General features: G+C 46.2%; 1 protein-coding gene across 3 annotated transcripts in view; it reads left to right on the forward strand.

Annotated features, from left to right (window-relative positions):
- Positions 1-23,132, forward strand: part of NBAS (NBAS subunit of NRZ tethering complex) — a 1,316,984-nt gene that overhangs the window by 956,035 nt on the left and 337,817 nt on the right. For all 3 annotated transcript variants that reach the window (XM_063915380.1, XM_063915382.1, XM_063915381.1), the window contains one exon: positions 8,028-8,117. In XM_063915380.1, coding sequence (XP_063771450.1) covers positions 8,028-8,117 — 90 coding nt within the window. The remainder of the gene's footprint in view (positions 1-8,027; positions 8,118-23,132) is intronic.

Below are 23,132 nucleotides of genomic sequence, written 5' to 3' on the forward strand. Positions count from 1 at the left end.
CTCGCTGTTTATCCTGTATGCATCCAACAAGCTGGGTGCTCGTGCTTCAAAGCAAACTATTGCTCGCTGGATTTGTAACACGATTCAGCAGGCTCATTCTGCGGCGGGATTGCCGCAGCCGAAATCAGTGAAAGCCCATTCCACAAGGAAAGTGGGCTCTTCTTGGGCGGCTGCCCGAGGGGTCTCGGCATTACAGCTTTGCCGAGCTGCTACTTGGTCGGGTTCAAACACTTTTGCAAAATTCTACAGGTTTGATAACCTGGCTGAGGAGGACCTTGTGTTTGCCCTTTCGGTGCTGCAGAGTCATCCGCACTCTCCCGCCCGTTTGGGAGCTTTGGTATAATCCTCATGGTCCTTACGGAGTCCCCAGCATCCACTAGGACGTTAGAGAAAATAAGAATTTACTCACTGGTAATTCTATTTCTCGTAGTCCGTAGTGGATGCTGGGCGCCCGTCCCAAGTGCGGACTTTCTGCAATACGTGTACATAGTTATTGCTTAACAAAGGGTTATGGTTATGTGGCATCGGTTGAGTGATGCTCAGTTGTTGTTCATACTGTTAACTGGGTAAGTTTATCACAAGTTGTACAGTGTGATTGGTGTGGCTGGTATGAGTCTTACCCTGGATTCCAAAATCCTTTCCTTGTAATGTCAGCTCTTCCGGGCACAGTTTCCTTAACTGAGGTCTGGAGGAGGGGCATAGAGGGAGGAGCCAGTGCACACCAGATAGTACTGAATCTTTCTTTAGAGTGCCCAGTCTCCTGTGGAGCCCGTCTATTTCCCATGGTCCTTACGGAGTCCCCAGCATCCACTACGGAGTACGAGAAATAGAATTACCGGTGAGTAAATTCTTATTTTTTCTCTGTGATTTTAGTCACTATATCTCTCCTATATCTCTGCTTGTGCTGACTACACTGTGCAGGGGTTTGGGCAAGAGGTATTGTGCTGCTGACATCTGTACTGTGTTACCTGATACTGCAAGTTATATCATGTCTGCTTCTGAAGGTAACGGTTCTGGGGCTGAACACACTGCCGGTGTTGCTGACACCATAGATCACTATGAGGAGACTAATGCAGCTGTGGGCTCTGGTTCTGGGGGCTCCTTGCCCCCCAGTGGGACTGTGGCAATGGGGGTACATAATGACCCACCATGGGCTACTTTTTCCACGCTTCTACATACGCTAGTTACTAAACACCCCTATGGGACCTCCTATGCCGGTGCTAACCCGCCGTGGGCGGATAATTTATCTGCTCAATTGAAGAAGTTGAACCAGTCCTGACCTTGACTAATAAAAAGTCTGACTCTCGCTCGCCTAAGACCAAGGGGTCCTCTAAGCGAGCTCTTATCTCCTCACAATCCACTGCTGTCACTGACACCTCGTCTGATGAAGATGGCGCTTACACTGACCCCACAGATTCTGACACAGATACTGCTGATGGGGAGGGTAGTTCCCATGTGGATGTTCCTGATCTTTTGGAGGCTATTAAGTTAATTTTACAGATTATGGATGATCCCGAGCCATCCGACCCTCCTAAGAAACCAAATAGGTTCAAGCGTCAGAAGGTGGTTAAACACCTCACTCTGACCACCTAGTGGATATACGTCAGGAACCCTGGGGAAACCCGGGTAAGAAGTTTGTGCCTCAAAAGAAGATGCTGGCTCGCTATCCCCTCGCGCCAGAGCTGTCTAAAAATTGGGAAATTGCCTCCTCCAGTGGACTCATGTGGCTAGGATGGTGGTTTCCTCAGCTCTACCTGTCACTACCGTCACGTCTCTAAAAGAGCCTACGGCTAAACGTGTGGAGGGTTGCCTGAAAGCGATTTACACCCTCACGGGTGCTGCACAAAGGCCCACTATTGCAGCAACATGGGCTGCAGAGGCTATTGAAGCGTGGGCCCTAGAGTTAGAAGCTGAAATCTCTTCTGACCATTCTAGACAATGCTTGTCATTTATTGTCACAGCTTCTCACTATATTAAAGAGGCGGCTTCTGATGCAGGTATCCTAGCAGCCAAGGCCTCTACTACATCAGTCCTGGCTTACCGGATGTTGTGGCTGAGATCCTGGTCTGTGGATCTGGATTCTAGAAAAACCCTGGAGGTACTCCCTTTCAAGGGAGATATTCTGTTTGGGGAGGACTTAAATAAGATAGTGGCTGACTTGGCTACTGCCAAAACTGCCTGTCTGCCAAGTACCGCTCCTTCTGTGTTGAAGGCTAAAGGTACGTCCTTTCGCCCCTTTCGTTTTTCAGGTAAAGCAAAAGGTCAGGCGTACAACAAGCAGGCCCGCACTTCCAAACCTGGTAAGCCAAAGCCCAAGAGAGCCTGGGCTGCCCGTCAGCCAGCTGCCAAGACCGATAAGCCTGCCGCATGACGGGGCGGGCCTCCCCCTGGGGGATCCCAGGGTGGGGGGCCGGCTTCTAGGGTATACCCAGGAATGGTTGAAGACCACTTCAGATGCCTGGGTACGGGAAGTCGTCACACGAGGTTACGCCATAGCCTTCAAAAACCGACCCCCTCATCGATTTTGCCGGACAGACGTCCCGTTGGACCAGACAAAGGCAAACACTCTACATTCGGTGGTACAGACCCTCATGGATACAGGAATCGTCGTACAGGTGCCTCTTGCTCAGAGGGGCCGGGGGTACTATTTCTCCGCTGTTTCTGGTACCGAAACCGAATGGGTCCTCCTGGCCCATTCTCAATCTCAAGGCATTGAACAGGTTTGTGAAAGTTTCCAAGTTCCGTATGGAAACCCTTCGCTCTATAGTTCTGGCCTTGGAACCCGGGGACTACATGGTCTCCCTGGACATACAGGATACTTACCTGCATATTCCTATAGCAGTGTCGCATCAACAATACCTGAGGTTTGCGATTGGCAACCTCCATTATCAGTTTCGGGTGTTACCTTTTGGTTTAACTACGGCTCCGCGAGTCTTCACCAAAGTTATGGTGGTGATGACGGTGGTACTCCGCCGTCAAGGGGTCAGGATACTGCCGTATCTGGACGACTTGTTAATCCTGGCAAATTCCCCAGAACTTTTCCTACGTCATCTGGATATAACTGTCCGGTTTCTACAAGCCCATCAACTGGAAGAAATCCTCCCTGATCCCTGCTCAGAGCATGGTTCACCTGGGAGTGCCATTGGACACTCACAACCAGCGGTTGTTCTTGTCTCAGGAGAAAGTCCTGAAGCTTCAGGACAGGATTCGTTGCTTCCTTTCTCGTCCGCAAGTGTCGATACATTCGACGATGCAGGTGCTGGGCCTCATGGTGTCAGCATTCGACATGGTGGAGTATGCTCAATTCCATTCTCGCCCCCTCCAGAGGCTAATTCTAGCCAAGTGGGACGGCCTACCTCACCGGATCAGGTCTCATATGATCTCATTGACTCCGGAGGTCCGTCTGTCGCTGCACTGGTGGCTCCAGGACCAGCGATTGTGCAGGGGCCGTCCCTTCTGGATATCTGACTGGGTCCTGTTGACGACAGATGCCAGTCTCAGAGGTTGGGGAGCGGTGATGGAGCAACACTCCCTGCAGGGTCGGTGGACCATGGAGGAATCTCTCCTCTCGATCAACATTCTGGAATTGCGGGCGGTCTTCAATGCGTTGACCCTGGCCCAGCATTTAATTCAGAACCTTCCTGTTCAAGTACAGTTGGACAACGCCACCACAGTGGCTTACATAAACCATCAAGGCGGCACTCGAAGCCGTTTGGCAATGAAGGAAGTCTCACGGATTCTACATTGGGCGGAACGCCATCTACCGGCCATAAAGGCAATATTAATTCCGGGAGTCCTGAATTGGGAAGCGGACTTTCTCAGTCGTCAGGACGTACACGCCGGAGTGGGGCCTCCATCCAGAAGTGTTTCAACTCCTAGTGGCAAAATGGGGCCTTCTAGACGTGGATCTGATGGCGTCTTGACACAATCACAAGGTTCCGGTCTTCGGAGCAAGGACAAGGGATCCTCAAGCAGCATTCGTGGATGCGCTGGCAGTGCCGTGGAGGTTTCGGCTGCCGTACGTGTTCCCTCCGGTGTCACTCCTGCCCAGGGTAATTCGTAAGTTCAAGCAAGAAAGAGGAATTCTGCTTCTCATAGCTCCAGCGTGGTCCAGAAGGCACTGGTTCTCAGACCTGCAGGATCTATCGTCAGAGCGTCCAATTCTACTTCCACAACGCCCAGACCTCCTCATTCAGGGCCCCTGTGTCTACCAGGACCTAGCCCGGCTGTCTTTGACGGCGTGGCTCTTGAAGCTTCCGTCTCAAGGGCTAAAGGGTTTTCTGAGGCGGTCATTCAAACTATGTTGCGGGCCCGGAAACCGGCTTCTGCTCGGGTTTACTATAGGGTCTGGCATTCTTACTTTGTTTGGTGCGCATCTAACAATTATGACGCTTCCAAGTTTAGTATAGCCAAGTTGTTGGCCTTTCTTCAGCAGGGCCTGGACTTAGGCCTGCGTCTGGCCTCCCTCAAGGTTCAAGTATCTGCCTTGTCGGTGTGGTTTCAGAGAAAGCTTGCGACCTTACCTGATGTGCATACCTTTACTCAGGGTGTGTTGCGTATCCAACCTCCCTATGTCCCGCCTGTGGCTCCTTGGGACTTGTCGTGGTTTTGAAGGCGTTACAAGAGTCTCCGTTTGAACCTCTTGGTTCAGCTGATCTTAAGTGGCTTTCCCTTAAGGTGGTGTTTCTGCTGGCTATTGCTTCAGCTAGAAGAGTGTCGGATTTGGGTGCATTGTATTGTAGTTCCCCATATCTGATATTTCACCGTGACCGGGCGGTTCTTAGGACTCGTCCCGGATATTTACCTAAGGTGGTTTCTTCGTTCCACCTTAACCAGGAGATTGTGGTTCCGGCACTTGTTTCTCCTGATCTGTCTCCCAAAGAGCGGTCTTTGGATGTGGTACGGGCTCTCCGTATCTATGTGAAGAGAACTGCTTCTATTAGGGTATCTGATTCTCTTTTTGTTGTGTTTGGATTTCACAAACGGGGCTGGCCTGCTCACAAGCAAACTCTGGCCAGATGGATTAGAATGGTGATTGCAGATGCTTATGTGAGGGCTGGTCTATCAGCTTCTGCTCACATTACGGCCCATTCTACTCGGTCTGTTGGCCCTTCTTGGGCGGCCCGTCGTGGTGCGACCCTTGAACAATTGTGCAAGGCGGCTACGTGGTCCTCTGTGAACACGTTCAAAAGGTTCTATGCCTTCAATACTGCCGCTTCTCAGAATGCTTCCTTTGGACGCCGGATTCTTGTGCCCGCTAAAGTGCGTCCCCTCCCATAAGGAACTGCTTTAGTACATCCCCTATGTCTTTCCTTGTGGAGCCCAGTGTACCCCGCAGCAGAAAACAAGTTTTATGGTAAGAACTTACCTTTGTTAAAACTCTTTCTGCGAGGTACACTGGGCTCCACAAGGCGCCCACCCTGACGCTCTTAGCTTCTTTGGGTTGGTATGGCATTAGCCGCTGACACTTCTCCTGTCGTGAGAGAGTGTGGTGTATGTGGCTTCTAACTGTTGTCGTCTCTTTTCCTGCTACTGCATTGGGCTGGTTAACTAAAAACTGAGCTCCTGTGCACGGAGGCAGGGTTATAGAGGAGGCGGCGCTAGGCATTCTGGGAACAGTCAAAGCTTTTGAGCCTGTTGGTGCCTCGGATCAAGATCCTACTCTACACCCCTATGTCTTTCCTTGTGGAGCCCAGTGTACCTCGCAGAAAGAGTTTTAACAAAGGTAAGTTCTTACCATAAAACTCGTTTTTTCTCTCTCATGGCAGCAAACACCACATGGAATTCAGTAGTTTCCTGATAATGTTCTGTAACTCTCTGGAATGTGAAGAATATAAAACTAGTTTTACTCTTGCAAGAAGAAAGCAAACCCAATGTGCCTGGAATGAGCAGACATGTCCCATCTAAGTGTATGCATGACGTGGTGTATTCTCCTTTATTGTGTCATCAGCCTCTGAGGGGCAGATTTATTAAGCTTGGTGAAGTGATAAAGTGGAAGGTGATAAAGGATCAGCCAATCAGCTCCTAACTGTCATTTTTCAAACCCAGCCTGTGACATGGTAGTTAGGATCTGATTGGCTGGTCCTTTATCACCTTCCACTTTACCACTTCACCGAGCTTAATAAATCTGCCCCTGAGTCTCTATGTTGCTGGTTACACATTTCTCTGCGGCCCTCCCTCAGCGAGCAATGCATGATTATTTATCATTTATATATAGCGCCTTCATATTACACAGCGCAGTACAGATAACATTCCTGCCGCACTGATACATATACACTACAATCTATGAGATAACTAAGTAGAGTACTAAGGGGTGCCTATAAGAATCTGCGGCGATAGGGCTGATTTTCCATAAATCCTGTTATTGCTGCAATTTATTGAGAAAAGTTTGGTCAGCTGACAACTCCTCTCCCGTGCGATGCTAGCCGGCAGCGATAAGGCCGATCTCACCATTTTGCTGGCCTCCCGGGATCCCTGTGTGCAAACAGCTAACTGCGCTGGAAGCCGTGACCTTTACTTCCAGCTGCAGATTTATTTACAAAGAAGAAAAATATTGGTTACAGTTAGAAAAAATATATTTTTCAAAGTAAACATTTATTATTTTTATTAATAATAATAATAATAATGTATTTCTTGTACTGTTGGATTCATCTACTATTGCCACCCTTAGATGGCAGTACTGATAAGAGGGCTATGGTACCCATGTTAAATAAGTGTTGTATGGGGAAACTATCCCCCGAGATAGCTGGCAAAAGCTATTACCTTCGCTGATCAGGGGCTTGTTAAATTGGGATAAGCCCCATCTCCAGCAAAAAAAGAAATAAACTAATACTGATTTTTTTTTAGAGATGTGCGGGTTCGGTTTACTCTGTTATTTTCACTATATTTACAGATTTACGGCTTTTCTCTAATACATATACTGTACCCCTTTTACCTCCTATACTTATAGTGGGTCCAATATTACACTTTGCAGGCAATGTTAAACAAAGTGCTATGCACATACTGTAAAATTGCCATACATAATAAAGACAGACCTCATCATTAATTTGTAACTATAATAGAGGCTACACTGAGCAGTATTTTAGGAGATAACTCAAACTTTTTGTTTTTTGTTAAAGTTGGGAGTTAGGAGGTAGAAGGTTGGACTTATGCACAGTCACTTTTGGAGATTTTCGCCCTTCTAGAAGCAGAAGCGCCTACTGAGCGCAAGGTGTGTCTTAGAGAGTGGTTACCCAGGCGCAAGTTGTATTGCTGTGTGTACATGGCTTGTGAGCAGGTGACGTGTGCACTTTGATACTGAACACAAAACAAAAGACATTGAAACGTCACAATTTTCATATAACATACTGTAATAAAACTTTGTTGATTGGAAGCTGCCGTGATGATCACTTACAGATGGGGAAGGTACTGAGATGTATGCATTCACACCTAAGAAAATGATGGTAATGCTTTACATGTATTCTGCTTTCTTTAAGCATTTGGGGATTAGTTTCTAAAATGACTTCTAGGTGTAACTCGACACTGAAATCCTTGCCGTTAAGGAGACTTTGTCGTCGTGTACCTACTGCCAGGCAGTTAAACCTCATTGCTGTTTGGACGCCGCAGTATTAATGCAGATTTGCGTTTTGATCCGGCGTTAATAATGAACCCTTTATCAGATGTAATCTGCTGTAATATAAATCCCCGTCCACAGGGCAGTTCAGGTAATCATCCAAGTCTGTGATTGGACTCATTGAAAATATTTCTATGAAAAATACAACGTATATATCAAACATTATTTTCAGAACATCAGCCAATAATTCTTAACATTTCTCTCATCCAAACAGAGGGATGTGCTTTCAAATAGTCAAATTTAGAAGATCAAATAAGCAAAATGACATGTTGGTGTATGGGGTTTCTCTAGCAGAGGGTTGGCGACGTGTTAGCCATTACATGGAAGAGAGGGAAAACAATAGCAAAAGTATAATTCTCTGCCAGACACCATTAGATACAGTATATGACTTTGATGGAGCTGTTATCTTTTGCAGTGGGAATGTCCTAGACTCTTGTGCCATTGAAGATCCTTTAAAAGTGTTGGAGAGCATTGTGAGAGAGGTGCACCTAAGTACAGAAAGGGGGTAAGTTCAAACGCTGCTCTGTGCCCCATTGTTTTACTGGAAGCGTTCTTGACTATCTCTCCCTGTGTCTCCTTTCAGATTCAATATAACCATTTGTGTATTTCGTGCACTTTAGATTCCTTGATTGTATTTACCTCTAGTAGCTGTTTTGGGAGACTCTTCCACCTATCCATTACCCTTCAACTGATGTCCTATTTCCCCAACTTTCCCTTTCTACCCCCGTCCATGGCTCACAACGTGGACTCCTTATTCTGCTCTCCTGCTGCAATTTTGCATAAATATTCCATTGTTTGGTATCTTGAATGTACACTGGGGTTAAATACTGAATGTAGAGATTTAATGTCATGATCAAATAGCCATTTCCTATAGGGAATAATGAACTGTGCCCTCATCTGTCATAATTATGCTTTTTGGGCTAAAGCATTAAGTGGCACTACACCCTGCTAACCCCAGTTTAGGAGAATGCTCCCCATCCTGGCTTGGCAAAGTAGTGTTCTCCCCAGGAATTTAATTGGGCAAGGTGGCAGTATGTCGGAGGTAGCATGGCACGCACGAAAAGGGGCTGCGGACAACCAGGAAGGGGGCGGGCCTGTTGGCATCATTAATAGGGGTGGGGCAAGCTCTCTCAACGTCACTAATGGAGGCAGCTGACTGTTTCAGCAGGTATGCGCTAAAGGGGCAGGGCACAATTTGCCCTTTAAAAATCAGGCAGGGCGCGGTGCCGTGCTAAAACACTACAAAGGTTTCTGCCCAGGTGTTGCCATCTGAAAGTGAGGACTGGAGGAGGGAGGGTGTGTGTGCTTCAAAGAGTGCTGCCTCTAAAGCAGAGAGCTATTGTTAGCATCTGTATTAGAAACTGACAAAGTTCTGTTTGATTTTGAGGGAAAGATTTTAAGTAGAGTCCAGTAACCCAGGAAGCTAAGTGTTGTAGTGCAGCGGGAGAGTTCCTCCATACTACAGGTATCTCTATCACGGAAACCCTGATAGTTCAGTTACCTGGGTGGAGGGTGTACAGTATGTAGGGCAAACAATGTCTGCAGATGGTTTTAGATTGTCTGTAGATTGTAACTTTTGCATATACCGGTTCCAATGTATACCGGTTCCAGACGGTCTCCACATATTCCGGTTCCAGACCAGTTCCAGCATATACCAATTTCAGCCGGCTTCAACATATATTAGATCCAGCTGGCTTCAGCATATATCAGATCCAGCCGGCTTTAACATATATCGGTTCCAGCCAGGCCCGGCGACAGGGGGGATCAAAGGGGACAATCGTCCCAGTCCCCAGCGTTGTGAGGGGCCCCGAGGTCCGGCTGCGGCAGTGTGGCGGCTGCAAGCTCATCATGGATGGAAGTAATTATATACATCGCAGCAACGAGCCGCCGCACCGGCCGCCCGCTGTGTAGTTAATAGCAGCATGATGCTGCTATTAACTATACAGCGGGCAGCTGGCTCGTCATCGCATTGCCGCAATGTATATAATTAGCCAGCACTAAGAACAGCGGCACCCATGTGGTAACCCCCCTCTGCCCCAAGGTCAGCTGTGCAATGACGTCGCTCTCCTCCCGGCCCGCCCTGTCTCTGCTGTGGCAACTACCTGAGAGGAGCGGCCGTGCAGTCTGCAGAAGCAGGACTGCAATTAAAATGACTGCCAGGCTGGCGAATATACAGAATAAAACAGCCTGAGGCAGGCAGGCTAGCAGCTTGTGGGGAGACTGGTCTGAATAGCGGCGGCTGTGTGCTGGTAAGTGTGCGCTCTTCTGGATTTTGGGGCTTTGGGTTTGGGCACATGTCACAGATGCATGAATGCAGGCCTGGCGAAAGGGGGGTGGTCAAAGGGGACACCCTTACCGTGCCCCGAGGGTCAGAGTACTTTTAGTACTTTTACAACTAACTGCCTGTCTGTCACCAATTTAGTTAACTAAAGCCTAGTACACACTAGGCGATCCCCGCCGACATTGGCGGCGGCGGGGACCTGGCCGGGTGCCGGCATTGGCAAGTGCATACACACTTGCCGATGCCGGTGAGGAAGAGAGCGATGGCGGTGGGAACAACGGCAGCATGGCTGTCGTTAACGAGGACCTTCCTCGTCTGTACAAGTTCAGACGAGGGAGGGAGGGCGTTAACGATGTGCGCATCGATAGCGACATTGAGTGTACACACTAGGCGATATTGTGAAAGATCTTGCTCAAATCAGCCCTTCTGAGCGAGATCTCTCACTTTCTCGTCTAGTGTGTATGGGGCTAAAGTGTCTGGCCACAGAGTCCTCCCTTCCCCCCTCACTTGGTCCCGTCCCAGTGGTGCATGCAGCCGTCACGACATCATGACTATGACGCTGCATCGCCTTCCATGTCTCATGCCATTGAGGAGCATGCCTGAACCAGCCAAGCCTCCTGCCAGTGTTGGGCACAGGTGTGTGACAGTGCATTTACAGACTGAGGGGGTGGGGGGCCCCCAGAGATATCAGTGTATGGGGCCCCAAGATTTCTGTTGCCGGCCCTGGTTCCAGCATATACCGGTTTCTGTCAGCCTCAGCATATACTGGTTCCAGCCCAGTGCTAGCATATCCTGGATCCAGCCAGTCTCTGCAAATACCAGTTCCAGCATATACTGGTTGGAGCCCAGCCTCAGCATTTGTTAGTTCCAGACCGACTCTGGCAGTACTCTCAGTGAACACTAGTCTGGAGTGCTAATAGTGTTCTATTTGACTTTAGGCAAGTATCTAAGTAAACCAGGAACCTTGCCTCAATTCTTCAAGACTGATTACCCATTTGCATTCACAAATCTGCCTTATGAAGAAGAACTATGGCCCAATTGTATTAAGCTTTAACAAGAGATAAAGTGGAGACCGATAAAGAGAGAGAAAGCGCCAGCCAATCATATCCTAAGTGTCATTTTTCAAACGCAGCCTGTGGCATGGCAGTTAGAAAGCTGATTGGCTGGTACTTTATCACTCTTTATCAGTCTCCACTTTATCTCTTTTTAAGGCTTAATACATTTGGGCCTATATCCGACCATCCTTACTTCAAGCATCTCGTGTTCTAAGAGAGCAGGCATCTAGACTTTCTCCGGAGACACCAGTAGTTCCGGTTCTGATACCATATATGTGCTGCATTAAACACTTGCTGTACAAAAATATCTCATTTTATTTTTCAACACAGTGTACAGTATGAGCCATTACATGACACATGTGGGGTAACAATGGATGTTCTTTATCCGGGCTGAGGCTAATATTCACAGCTCCACAGGCTTTAGGGATCGCCAGCATAATCACATACATAGCATCTCACTACAATATTATTCATTCTGCTTGTAGATGGATATTTTAATATTTCAGCATGTTTATAATTCCGAGCTCCTCAATATTGTATATGCAGTGTATTAATTTGCTGCTTAGAGCACGACTGAAGTTGCCATACAGATCTTGTTACCGTTTTGAGGGGGAATGTTTGTCCTTTGTGTATCTTTCTCCTATCCCTCGGCACGTCGGCCACTTCTGCTTCAAATGAGATTTGATTAGTCCCAGTGAACAGTGGCTTTCTGCTAACAACTTGAAATGATAATGTGACATTTGTATTTGGATCTATTACATATTTATCAGACGACGGGGCTGATTTTTGGCGTAGAACGCCCTTTGGTGCGGAATGTATGTCATTGTTGTAGGATATCAATTATGCAGCGGAGAAGTGAACAATTTGTAGAGCAGCGTACCCAAAACACAGGCAAATTACCCTCCGTCTGATTTGAATAATACAATTTCCCTTCATAGTGAGGAATTGTAACGTTATTAAGCCTAAGCTCACAGCAGTTTGAACTTTTAATAGATTGTCCGTGTCTGGCAATTTCCAGCTTCCTGACAGGATAATCTGCCTCTTGATATTACAGAAATATGCTACCAGTGCTCTATGTATTTTCTTTCTTGTTTGTTCACTTCTGAAAAAAAACCATCACCCCCTCTGATTGCAATATATCTGATGTACCGGCCAGTTGTGTAATATATTCACATTTAAATAATCATTAATCATGAAGATAGTAGATAATACCTGCACAAATCTCCAACACTACAGTGATTTGTTTGTACAGCACCACAAAACGTGGTAGTTCTGGACAGTCGGTATAACAAGCCATACAGTAACAAATCATATACATAATAATAACATAACAAGCAGATAGAAAGCTGATGATGAATAAGATGTGGACATAAAGCAGAAGGTACGGAAGAACAATATTTGTGAGCGCTTCCTGTTAACCTTTTACAACTCGTGGCACACTGAAAAAGATTTAAATATTGCCAAGGCACATTCAAATATAATGGTGATGCATGGTGCAGTTGCGTGTCCTAGGATGTCATGTCGCAGCTTCTACATAGGTAACGCCTGAGCCACATCTGAGAAAGCCAGAATAGCCCAACACTGCCCGGGCCCAAAATTAGAACTGGCTGTGTAACCACTAAACCCACCAGTATTGATTGTTCCAGGGCATCAGTAGTGCCAAAACACTGACGGGCCTGGGCCGGCTTCTATGGTGGCACACCTGGAGACTGCTCAGGGCACACTAGTGTGCCACGGCACGGTGGTTGAAAAACACTGCTGTAGCATATGCAGAATCAGACCAATCGGATAATGTTTGTGCTTTTCACAGATTTACTCCGATTTTTTTCATCATTTTGTACTTAAATGAGGTCATCACTGAAACACTGTAACAGTAATTAACAACATAACAGTGGAAATTGGGTTCACACAAAGCCTTACATAGCCAAAGATAAATAGGGACACCCTACAATACAAATCTATACATAAAATAAAACTGTAAGGGTTCTGTCTGTACATAAGCATTTTTTTTTAATGGAGATTTACCGGTAGTTTAAAAAAAAAAAGTTTATTTTATGGCAGTAGTTTCCAAACTGGGGGCCGTGACACCCTGGGGTGTCTTGGGAAAGGGGGAGGGGCTAAGGGGGGCCTTGCAGTTGTGCTGTAGTTTGGTGGTCCAGGACCAATTCAAATTATTTATGCTTAATTTAATTGGCAAAACCAGTCCTTCACCACATAACTGAACCTAAGGATGACATATTATATATAACCACAATTTACTTAATTTTATATTTGTTTCTGAATTTCTCACTAAGAAACTTTGGTCTAAGGGTTCCGTGAAACAAATTTGGATACTCTAGGGCAGTGGTGTCAAACGCCCGGCCCCTGCCGCATCCTTTTGCGGCCCGCGGCCAGGGGTCCTTTTGCGGCCCGAATACATTGCTTGCAGCGAGGGCAGGAGAGTGCAGCGTGCGCCTCTCCTGCTCCTCAGTCTGATCTCCGGCGGTGGTGCGGGTATCTTAAATCAGGTGCCAGTTCGTGAGCCAATCAGGAGCATTGCCAGAGTCTTTGCTTTCTATGTGCAGTGCCATCTTCCCAAAGAAATCACCGGGAAGATGGCGCCACTGCCTCTGGCTACAGCACATGCATACTGGTGAGGGGTAGCAAGATGGGGCTCCTGCCGAGCCCCTCCAGCAGCCCCTCCACCAATGCACGTCTTTTGGCGTTTTTGAGGTGTTTTTATATCAACATGGTGACGACACTGTAGTTAAGAGGATTGTACTATTTAGTGTAAAGCCATATTTGGCAGCTGTCTTTCCCCTGTTAGCGTCACATTTCAGAAATTACTTACTGCCGCAACCCAGCATGACCTGTGGCCACAAGGAAGTACTGGACAGACATACAGTAGGTTGTCCAGTACTGCAGTGTAGCCTAGAGAGACACCACATAACTTATATACAGCTCTTAGTTCGGAGTTGATTTATTACTTCTATATTCAATAATTTCTTATTAATTAACTATAGTATATGTTTTTGGTGCTTGATTATAGAAAGCCATTTTATATAGATTACACATCTTGCCTCAATATGCCACGCAGCGGGAGATGCCTGGCGTGAGTGAGCTGATAGGTCCCGTGCAACTCCTTTAGCATTGGACTACTTTTTTTGCCAAAAATTCATCTAATTCACATCGCTATGCGATTAGAACGCATAGGCAGACTCTACTGTTTAAAATGATATGCAGCATGCCTATATATTGTCTGTGCTGCTGCATCTGCATACGAAATGGTACATCACAGTGTTTTCTAGGAAACACTGACGCGTTAATAGAGATGCATGCAATATTTACAGGTGAGAGACTTTAAGGGTAAATTTACTAAGGTGGGAGTTTTTTTTAGAACTGGTGATGTTGCCAAAAGCAACCAATAAGGTTCTATTTAACACTTATCTAGCTGCTTCTAGAAGATAATATATAGAATCTGATTGGTTGCTATGGGCAACATCACCAGTTAAAAAAACCTGCCACCTTAGTAAATTTACACCTAATACTTGTTTTGAATAGTATCTAGTCTTAACTGCATAAAAGAATCCTGTGTTTATGTATATAGGCTCTACTGTTATATCCACGGGACACATTAGGTCATGGGAACTGTATTATAATTTAGCATTATTGAAAATCAAATATTTTTTTAAGACCAGGGCAGTAGATAGCCTTGGCCGGGCCCAGGTACTTTTCATGGGGCGTGGCCTAATCATGGGAGGCGTGGCCCTGCACACTTAGAAAAGAAAATACAGAAAAAATATTACTTTATGTGCCACTCATGTGCTGGGCTGAGGAGAAGCTCTGTAAGTGCTGATGACAGGTATTTGCGGGAAGGGGGACACTTGGATCCCCTCTGGACCCCTCCATCAGGTCTGGGCCCGGGTAAATAGTACCTGCCCCCCCCTTTCCTCAGCACCACCGCCTGAGACAGTTGCCCTGTTCCATGCTTGCCTACCCCTAAACTTCCGTGGGTTTTTCTGCATTCCCTGGAGAGTAGACCAGCCTCCCAGAACCCCCCGACTTCTTCAGTGAAGAGGGAGTACAGGGACTTGATGACACTATTTGTGGTGTGTCATTTTATAGTTGCCTCCACTCCTCGCCTTCCATGTGGATCTCCCCCTCCACCATCTCCTGGAGGGGACCATTTAAAAGTCAAATATGCTTTATTCTGCAGTGGTCACCGTATTCCATCTTTGCCCCCAGTCAGTAGTCTTGCCTGGATTACAGTGAGCCCATTAATTCACTATTAATTCACTAGCAACTTCACTTTCATGAGGTATATGCACTTTCTACCTCCGTGATCTCCTGGGAATATTCCTGAAAAGTGGTTAAACACAAAACTGACAGCCTCCATTGTGAGCTGTGTACGCTTTAATTCAGAAAGCAGCAGACATCTGTTTACATCTGCTTAAATATCCAATAAATAATTAAAATTGGATTTAGCCATATTTCACTTTGATTTCTCGCTCGCCACGTTTAAAAAATGGGAGCTGTTGAAATGTCACTGTTTAAATTACATCCAGGTAGTTGACATTTCATGCTCACCTTTATCTGTTGTCTGTCTTGTGGCGTTCCTCATTAAAATGGAGATTATTTTGTACTTTTAGGGTATTGAAAAATTGCTTGACTGGCAAACAACATCAGTTATGGTGAGACGCTGCACTTTCTAAACACTTCACATAAACAGACATCATTGATTTGGTGTGCAGAAAGTCTATCACCTAATCAACGCTTTATTAAAGTAATAGAAAACAAAAGTTAAAGAAATACTATATGCCTGTGGGGAATTAGAGTTATTATTATTATTATTATTATTATTGTTATTATTTTCCTTTATTTATATGGTGTCACAACTGTTCCGCAGCGTCCAATTCCAGAGTACATATGCACATAATCAAAACAGGAAAGCAGTGACTTACAGTTGAAGACAAGAACAGGGTAACTAAGCATAACTACGTCAGTAGACGACACTGAGATAAGTATCAAGGTGGCCGAAAGCTGCAGGAATTGGGCAGTTGAGGATTATTAAAGTAAGAAAAGGATAAGCACATGAGGGAAGAGGGCCCTACTTGTGAGAGCTTACATTCTAAAGGGGAGGGGCAGACAGGGGTGACACAGATGGCGTAAACAGTGCATGGAACAGAGGGTTAGGATGAGATTTGGCTGGGTTTGGTGAAGAAGTGGGTCTTAAGAGCCCGTTTGAAGTTCTGTGGAGAGGTGTAGTGTCTGAGGGATGGAGAGAGTTTACAAATGCTTTATTACCAATCAGCCACGGCCCTAGGTCACCAAGGTGCCGGGACTGTGCCCTGGTCTTTTTGCCCAGCTCTGGTTTATTTTCATTATGGTTTTGTATATTATTTCCTACACCAGGATGTGAATGTAGATCCTGATATTCTGAGAAGTCATCTTAGTACTTGGTTAGGTTTGGGCACCAGCCACATAGGATCCAGGCTGTCCAGCAGCGACCATAACTCGTTGCTCCTGGCCAATACACTGCCCATGGACTGTGTTCTACTGTATATAGAGCTCTTTACATGCAGTGGTGTCTATAGAGGAATTCATCTGAGTCTAGCGGTACTTGCAGAACACTGCCTGTACTATATATGGAATGTAGTCAAAAGGTTGACACTACAATGTCAACATTAGGGTTAGGCAAGGTCCATCCTAATAGCATTATAGGCCCTAGGCAAAGCAGTGCACTGGGGACCCAACCCACCCATTCACCGGAATACATAGAAAAAAAAACATACCTTGTCACTGCTGTGGTCCGGGGTCCCATGCCTTCTCTCCAAATGCTTCCATACAGTGAATGGCTGTCAGTATTGTGATAGCTCCAGCCATCCTCCAATCAGCATGCTGAAAGCCATTCACTGTCTCGCTGCAGGCTGGTAGGCAGGTAGAGATATGATTGTGTGTAATTCACAGTTAGAGGGACTGGACAGCATTCTCTACCAGCCTCCCTAAAAGAAGCTCCCAGCTCACCAGTGCTCAAATGCCCCTAAATCACGAGGCCCTGGGCAGCTGCCCAGTGGGCCTATACGTTAAGATGGCCCTGGGTTAGGCTGCCTTCTGGAGGGTTAGGCTGCGGGGTGGGGTGAGGGAGGTTAGGGTTAGGGATAGCTTACCATACAAACACTTGTCGGGACCCAGAAGATGACTCAGAGGCCGCTTCAGCCTCCAGGAGATGGCAACCGGGGATGGTATGTCTACATTCTAACATGTCCACACTTCATCACTGTCTACATGATGAATGTTGACATGATCAGCTTTGAGTCTCTCATGACATAATGGCTGTTGATATTACTCACCCAACCTGTTTATATTTAAAGAAAGAAGATATTCTTACAGGGAGAGCACGACAGCTCCAACCTTTAGTTTAAGCACTGCCACCAAATCACACCCAGCACATGGCAGCGACATGCCCATTCACAGGGTCGGTTCTAGACCTCGTGGTTCCCAGGGTGAAAGTTTCCTGTGGCGCCTCCCCCCCCCCCCCCCCCCAAGGTAAAATAGGGGTGTGGCTTCTTCATAGGGAAGGGACATGGCCACAGTTATCCCCCTGTACTTGTGCCCCCCCTTTAGCTGTGAACCCTGTAACTGTGACCCCTGTATCTGTGACCACAGTAGTTGTGCCGCCCTGTAGCTGTGCCCCAGTTGTGACGCTTACAAACAGACCAAAAAAAACAAAACACAGTACTTACCAGCCCTGCTCCTGCCTCCCGACCGCTGCTGCGCTGCCCTCCGTCTCTGGCCGCCTGCTCCTCTCTATGGAATAGACGTTCTAACGTCTCTCCCATAGCAGCGCTGCACAGACACTAGAGGTCAATTATGCGTCAATTTAGCATCAGTCAGTGGCGCCTGCTGCAGCCGGGGAGCGGGAATCAGGATGCAGCTCTTGCCACGGCGGCGGCTGCGCCCTCTGGACCATAGGTGTGCGCAGGGGGGGTGCCTGGTGCGCACAGGCACCCCCTAATGTCTGGCACCTTGATCTCACATGCCTGATGCAGCAATCGCCGAGCAGGCTGATTACTGTCCCCTCTGCGCTGCACCCTGTCAGGACCGCATTACTGACCAGACGCCTGGGTAAATCAAAGATGCCACCGCCCACCCGTCACACCCGCCACATGCCCACCTCTCTCCTTCTATGCTATGTCTACACCAGCCACTGATGAGGAGCAGCATGCAGCCAGCGTTCCTCTTAGGAAGACAAATTCAATACTGGCAGGCAGTCGGCAGCAGCATTGACACGTCACTCGTTTTTTCCAGCAGCAGCAGCAGTACTAGTCTGCGACTGTCAGTGTCAGTGAGTGACTGACTTGTAAGTAAGCTGCTACAGCTTGCAGGGGAAAGAGAGGGGGAGCCAGACCAGGCTGAGGAGAAGCAGTGTAATTGCAGTGAGTGCCATCATGGGTGTTTGTTTGGTGCACACCACAACATCTGACAATGTATCTGCTTTATTAGGATTGGCACAAGGGTGGATATTTTATATTGCGTTGACGTCAATAGATGGTGCTAGACACGCCCAAAAGGCGTTGCTAGACACACCCCTCCAATGGTGCACCCCCTAATAAAATGTGCTGCGCACGCCTATGCTCGGGACAACGGCACCCCGGGCAAAGAGCCGCTACTGCCCATTTGCCCACCATATATAGCCAACATATATTATACTGTACATCTATGTTCTACTGTATCTCAATTTCTATATTTCATTGTAGCTGTAATACTTAAGGCCCATACACGCTTGCCGATAAAATGAGCGACGTCGCTCATTTTCCCCCTCCCTGAGCGACGTCGCTCATTTTATCAGCAAGTGTGTATGCTGCCAGCGACAACCGATGCGCAGCCCCGCGGGTCGGCAACGATCGTCGCTGTCGCCAGTGCATGCATGCATGCAGAATCTGGACTGTCGCCCACGACCTGCATTAAGGGCTGGCAGAGGCGTGACGTCACTGAGCGATATGAGCGATCATATCGCTCAGTGTGTACAGTCGGCCGCCGACCGGCCGGTCCGGGAGGGGAAACATTAGACGATGTCGCTCACAGAGCGACATCGTCTAATGTGTACGACCTTTAGATCCTGCTTCACCCACACCGTTATACTATGCTATGTACAGTTCTAGCATACATGTATCCTAGTAACTTTTATCATTGCCCTGATGGAATCCCACTTCCTAACTGACTTTTTACTTACACCTTGTTACAAACTTATGTCTCTTTCCCCCCAGGGCACTCACTGTGCTGCTGATAGCAGGCTTCCTACATAGTTGTGCATTGTTATCTTCACATTCTAACTTCTGCGTGTTTTTTACACTTTAAATATTGTTATAAATAATTTTGAGATTAAATAAAAATCTAACCCAGATAAAACCAGATATAGATGCAGAACAGTGCGGGTGCTGATTTGTAAGCTTGTGTACTGATGAGCATGTAACCTGCATTATCACCTAGTAAAGGTTTCATATCCTTCTACCCTACAGGAAACATCAGTCATTTACTAGGTTTAGAAAAAAGTGAGGTTTTAAAATAAAGTTTGTTTAGCTACTTTAAGGTGCCAGGTTCTTTCACAGCGTGACCGAAATTTCACCTTGTGCGATGCATTATTTCAATTGAGCATAATTTTTATTTCTTATTTCTTGCAAATCGGTTTTATTGGGTTTAGGTCAGTCATTTGTGTGTGTCATTAGTATATGTGTGTCATTATTTCCTGGGGGGAATCAAAAGGGGGTGCAAATACAGATGTGTCCTCTTACGTCTTTGCTCCGTGCGTGACAAGTCGCGTTAAACATAACGTGTGAGTGCCATGTGACTCTGTAGTGCCGATCATCTTTTTTGAGTTATCTCCCCCGAAAATGCGTCTTAGATGCAAGGCAATGTAATAGGACGCACAAGCAGCTTCTGCTGATTAACATGTTATGCAGCATACCTATATTCTGTGTGTGACTGTAATTGCATACAAAATGCTATGCTACAGTGTTTTCTTTGAAAACACTAACATGGCATTTCGGATGCAGATAGAGCCACAAGTAAACACAGAATATAGGCATGCCGCATATCATTTTAATCAGTAAAAGCTGCTTATGCGTCCTATTACATTACTTTCCATTTAAGACACATTGTCGCTGAAAAAAACGCAAACAAAAACAATCTGCGCTACTGAGTCCTGTCATGGTGTGACTTCATAAGTTATTACATAACTTTGCGTCTAAGATGCATTTTCACGCAAAAACGAATGCACAAAAAGACGCTTGGCGCTACTGAGTCCCGTCACTGCATGGTGTGGCTTCAAGGGCTGTTTAGCATGACTGCAGCAAGGATGTAAGAGGACACATCTTTAAGTGCAGCTGTATTCCACACTTAGGGTACCACTGACTCGCAGATTTTTGTTTGCAGTCCTACGGGGAGTTCAAAATCGGCACTAGAAAGGGCCACAAGGGGTAGGTGCCATTGCTGGCATATTTACACACCGCTGCAACGGCAACCCGTACCCTTCACAAAGTGTTTGTTGTGTTTGGTACTCCTCTCTACATCCCAACAGCCTGGATACTCTCCAGCTTCCATATTTGAAATATAGAATTTGACGGCAGATAAGAACCGCTTGGCCCATCTAGTCTGCCCTTTTTCATTTATCTTTTTGGCAACTTCAACCCTATTTGTTCCTAAAGCCGGGTACACACTGAGACGATATCAGCCCAATATGTTGTTTCCTGGCTAATCAGAAAGTCTTATTAGGAATATCATTCAGTGTGTATGCTCGATATGCGGGTGCCCGCGCTCACAACATCTCCCGATCGGCCCTGCTGCACGGCCAACCAGGCGATAACGCTAGCGACATGGTATATGCTAATGAAGGACGGAACCGTGATTGTTCCGCTCTTCATTAGATTGTTCTGATGTGTACCGCGGTAACGATATGTTGGCCGTCGGCCACCATATCATCCTGGGACACATCATCTCAGTGTGTACCCAGCTTATACGCTGTTATCGTTTTTACAAGAGGAACTACAGTAGATAGAGGATTGACTGTCTTCTTTAAAAATGATCTAGAATCTGTAGACTTCAAATTTCTAAAATGGAAAGTATATATTTTTTTTTATTACTAGCCATCGCTTCAGAACTTGCAGCTCTGTCTTGTCGCTACTCATACTTGGTATTTCACCAAGATAGAGCGGCCCTACGTACTAGACTAACTTTCCAACCTAAGATTATCTTTAGCTTTCATCTAAATCGGAACTTAGTTTTACCAGCAATATCTGTTAACCCAACTTCTAATGCTAAGCATTTTTCCTTGTTGGTTGTAGTACGTGCTCTATGCATCTAGGTGAATAGGGCTTTTAACGTCTGTTAATCCTCTATGGTGCACAGAAAAGAGGACAGCCAGCCTCTAAGCAATCTGTGGCTAGGTGGATTACTTCCGCGATCCTACAAACATATATTTAGGAGGGAATCCTGGTGCCAGAACGCCTGGTTGCACATTTGACCGGATCGATGGAAGCCTCCTAGATTATGCAGAGCACAAACCTGGTCTTCCATTCACAGTACCCATCTTTAAGGAGCTGCTTTGGAAACTCTCCAAGGTACTGTACCATTAAATCTCTTTCTCTGAATCCAAGTTAATTTTGTTTAGTTGATTGTGGTAAAAAAAAAAGTCGGGATTCTCACTGTCGGGATGCGGTGGTCGGTATTCTGACCGCCGGCATCCCGTCCGACAACATTTAGGACCCAACTCTTTTTTGCGATTGTAACTCCAAACTTGTACTTTAACACCGTTGTTGAATTATAATTCTGAGCAAGTGTTAGAATTTTCTTTTACTTATAAAGTGCCATTGCTCTAGGGATTATGGAGGACATACGCACAGGTTTTCGCACGACGATCAGGTCATAACAGAGCATGCGTATGCACCAAAATGCGCACGCGCGTCAGACAACAACGGGTATCGCCGGTCAGCGATGGGATCGTGTGAGAAATCCATTTGTAAGGTGATTGGCAGGAGGAAGCCGTTTGTGGGTGGCAGCTGACCGTTTACTGGGAGTGTTCGGGAAAACGCAGGTGTGCCCAAGCATTTTCAGGGAGGGTGTCTGACGTCAGCTCTGGCCCCGATCAGCCTGATTCTATCGCACTGGAAGAGTAAGTCCTGGGCTGTGCAGAGACTGCACACACAGAATTTTAGCAGCTTGGCGTACACATAGCATTGCACACTTGCATGGTAAAAATACACTCCCACTGTAGGCAGCGACTATCTGAACGCAGGACAACAAAAAACGCAGCCCAGTGATCAGATCTGAATGACCTCCTATATTGTATTAGGGATCATGTTGCAGACCAGTGGCTTAAAATTGAAAATGGTTTTGGCCAAAGCAGCTTAGAATTCAGGATGTTCTATAATAACCCACACTTACTGTACATATTGGTTCTAAATTTCCCATTGATAGTGTTCTCTGCCTGTACACGTATAGACTGATATGGGTAGTTATGTGCCGTAAGGGATTTATCAAAGCTTGACAGATAAAGTACCAACCAATCAGTTCCTCTCTCCACTTTATTTGTGTCCAAGCTTTGATAAATCTCTCCCGTAGTTTTTATGTCAAATGTGTACAAATGTAGATACATCATCTACATATTATACAGTATTAATAGTGTGCGTTACGTTATTATATTGCTTTAAACGGCTTCCTACAAACCAAAGACAATCCATTTTCCTGCACTAAGAATAACATATACTTGATACCAAGTCCCCGTTGTATTTCCTTTTGCTGGTCGGTGAGCATATTGTGTTTACTGTAACAGTATATTATATCACACTCCGCGCGGTTTCTCATTCTCATCCAGATGGTGGTTTGGTTCCCCAACCGGCTATGTTTTTCAAGTGTTAAACGTTGTCATCTTGCTGTCATCACAGAAATTATAGCTGCGGGCTGAGTACCCAGGGGACAATGTTAATGATTAATTCTCATTCCGAGGTGATGGAACAGGGATTACTTTAAAAAAGAAAAATAAAAGAACAGAGAAAGCTGTCCATATTTAGGTCTCAAATGGAAAGAATACAGCTTATCTAACATTTAATGTGTCATTTATGGACTTTTATGCTGGAAATGGGAGAGACGTTAAAAGCCACTGATGGGTATCACAGTGGTCTCAGAACCCCCATTGAAACTATTGGAGTGA

This window comes from Pseudophryne corroboree, chromosome 4 (genome assembly GCF_028390025.1).
Source record: "Pseudophryne corroboree isolate aPseCor3 chromosome 4, aPseCor3.hap2, whole genome shotgun sequence".
NCBI classification, from domain to species: Eukaryota; Metazoa; Chordata; class Amphibia; order Anura; family Myobatrachidae; genus Pseudophryne; species Pseudophryne corroboree.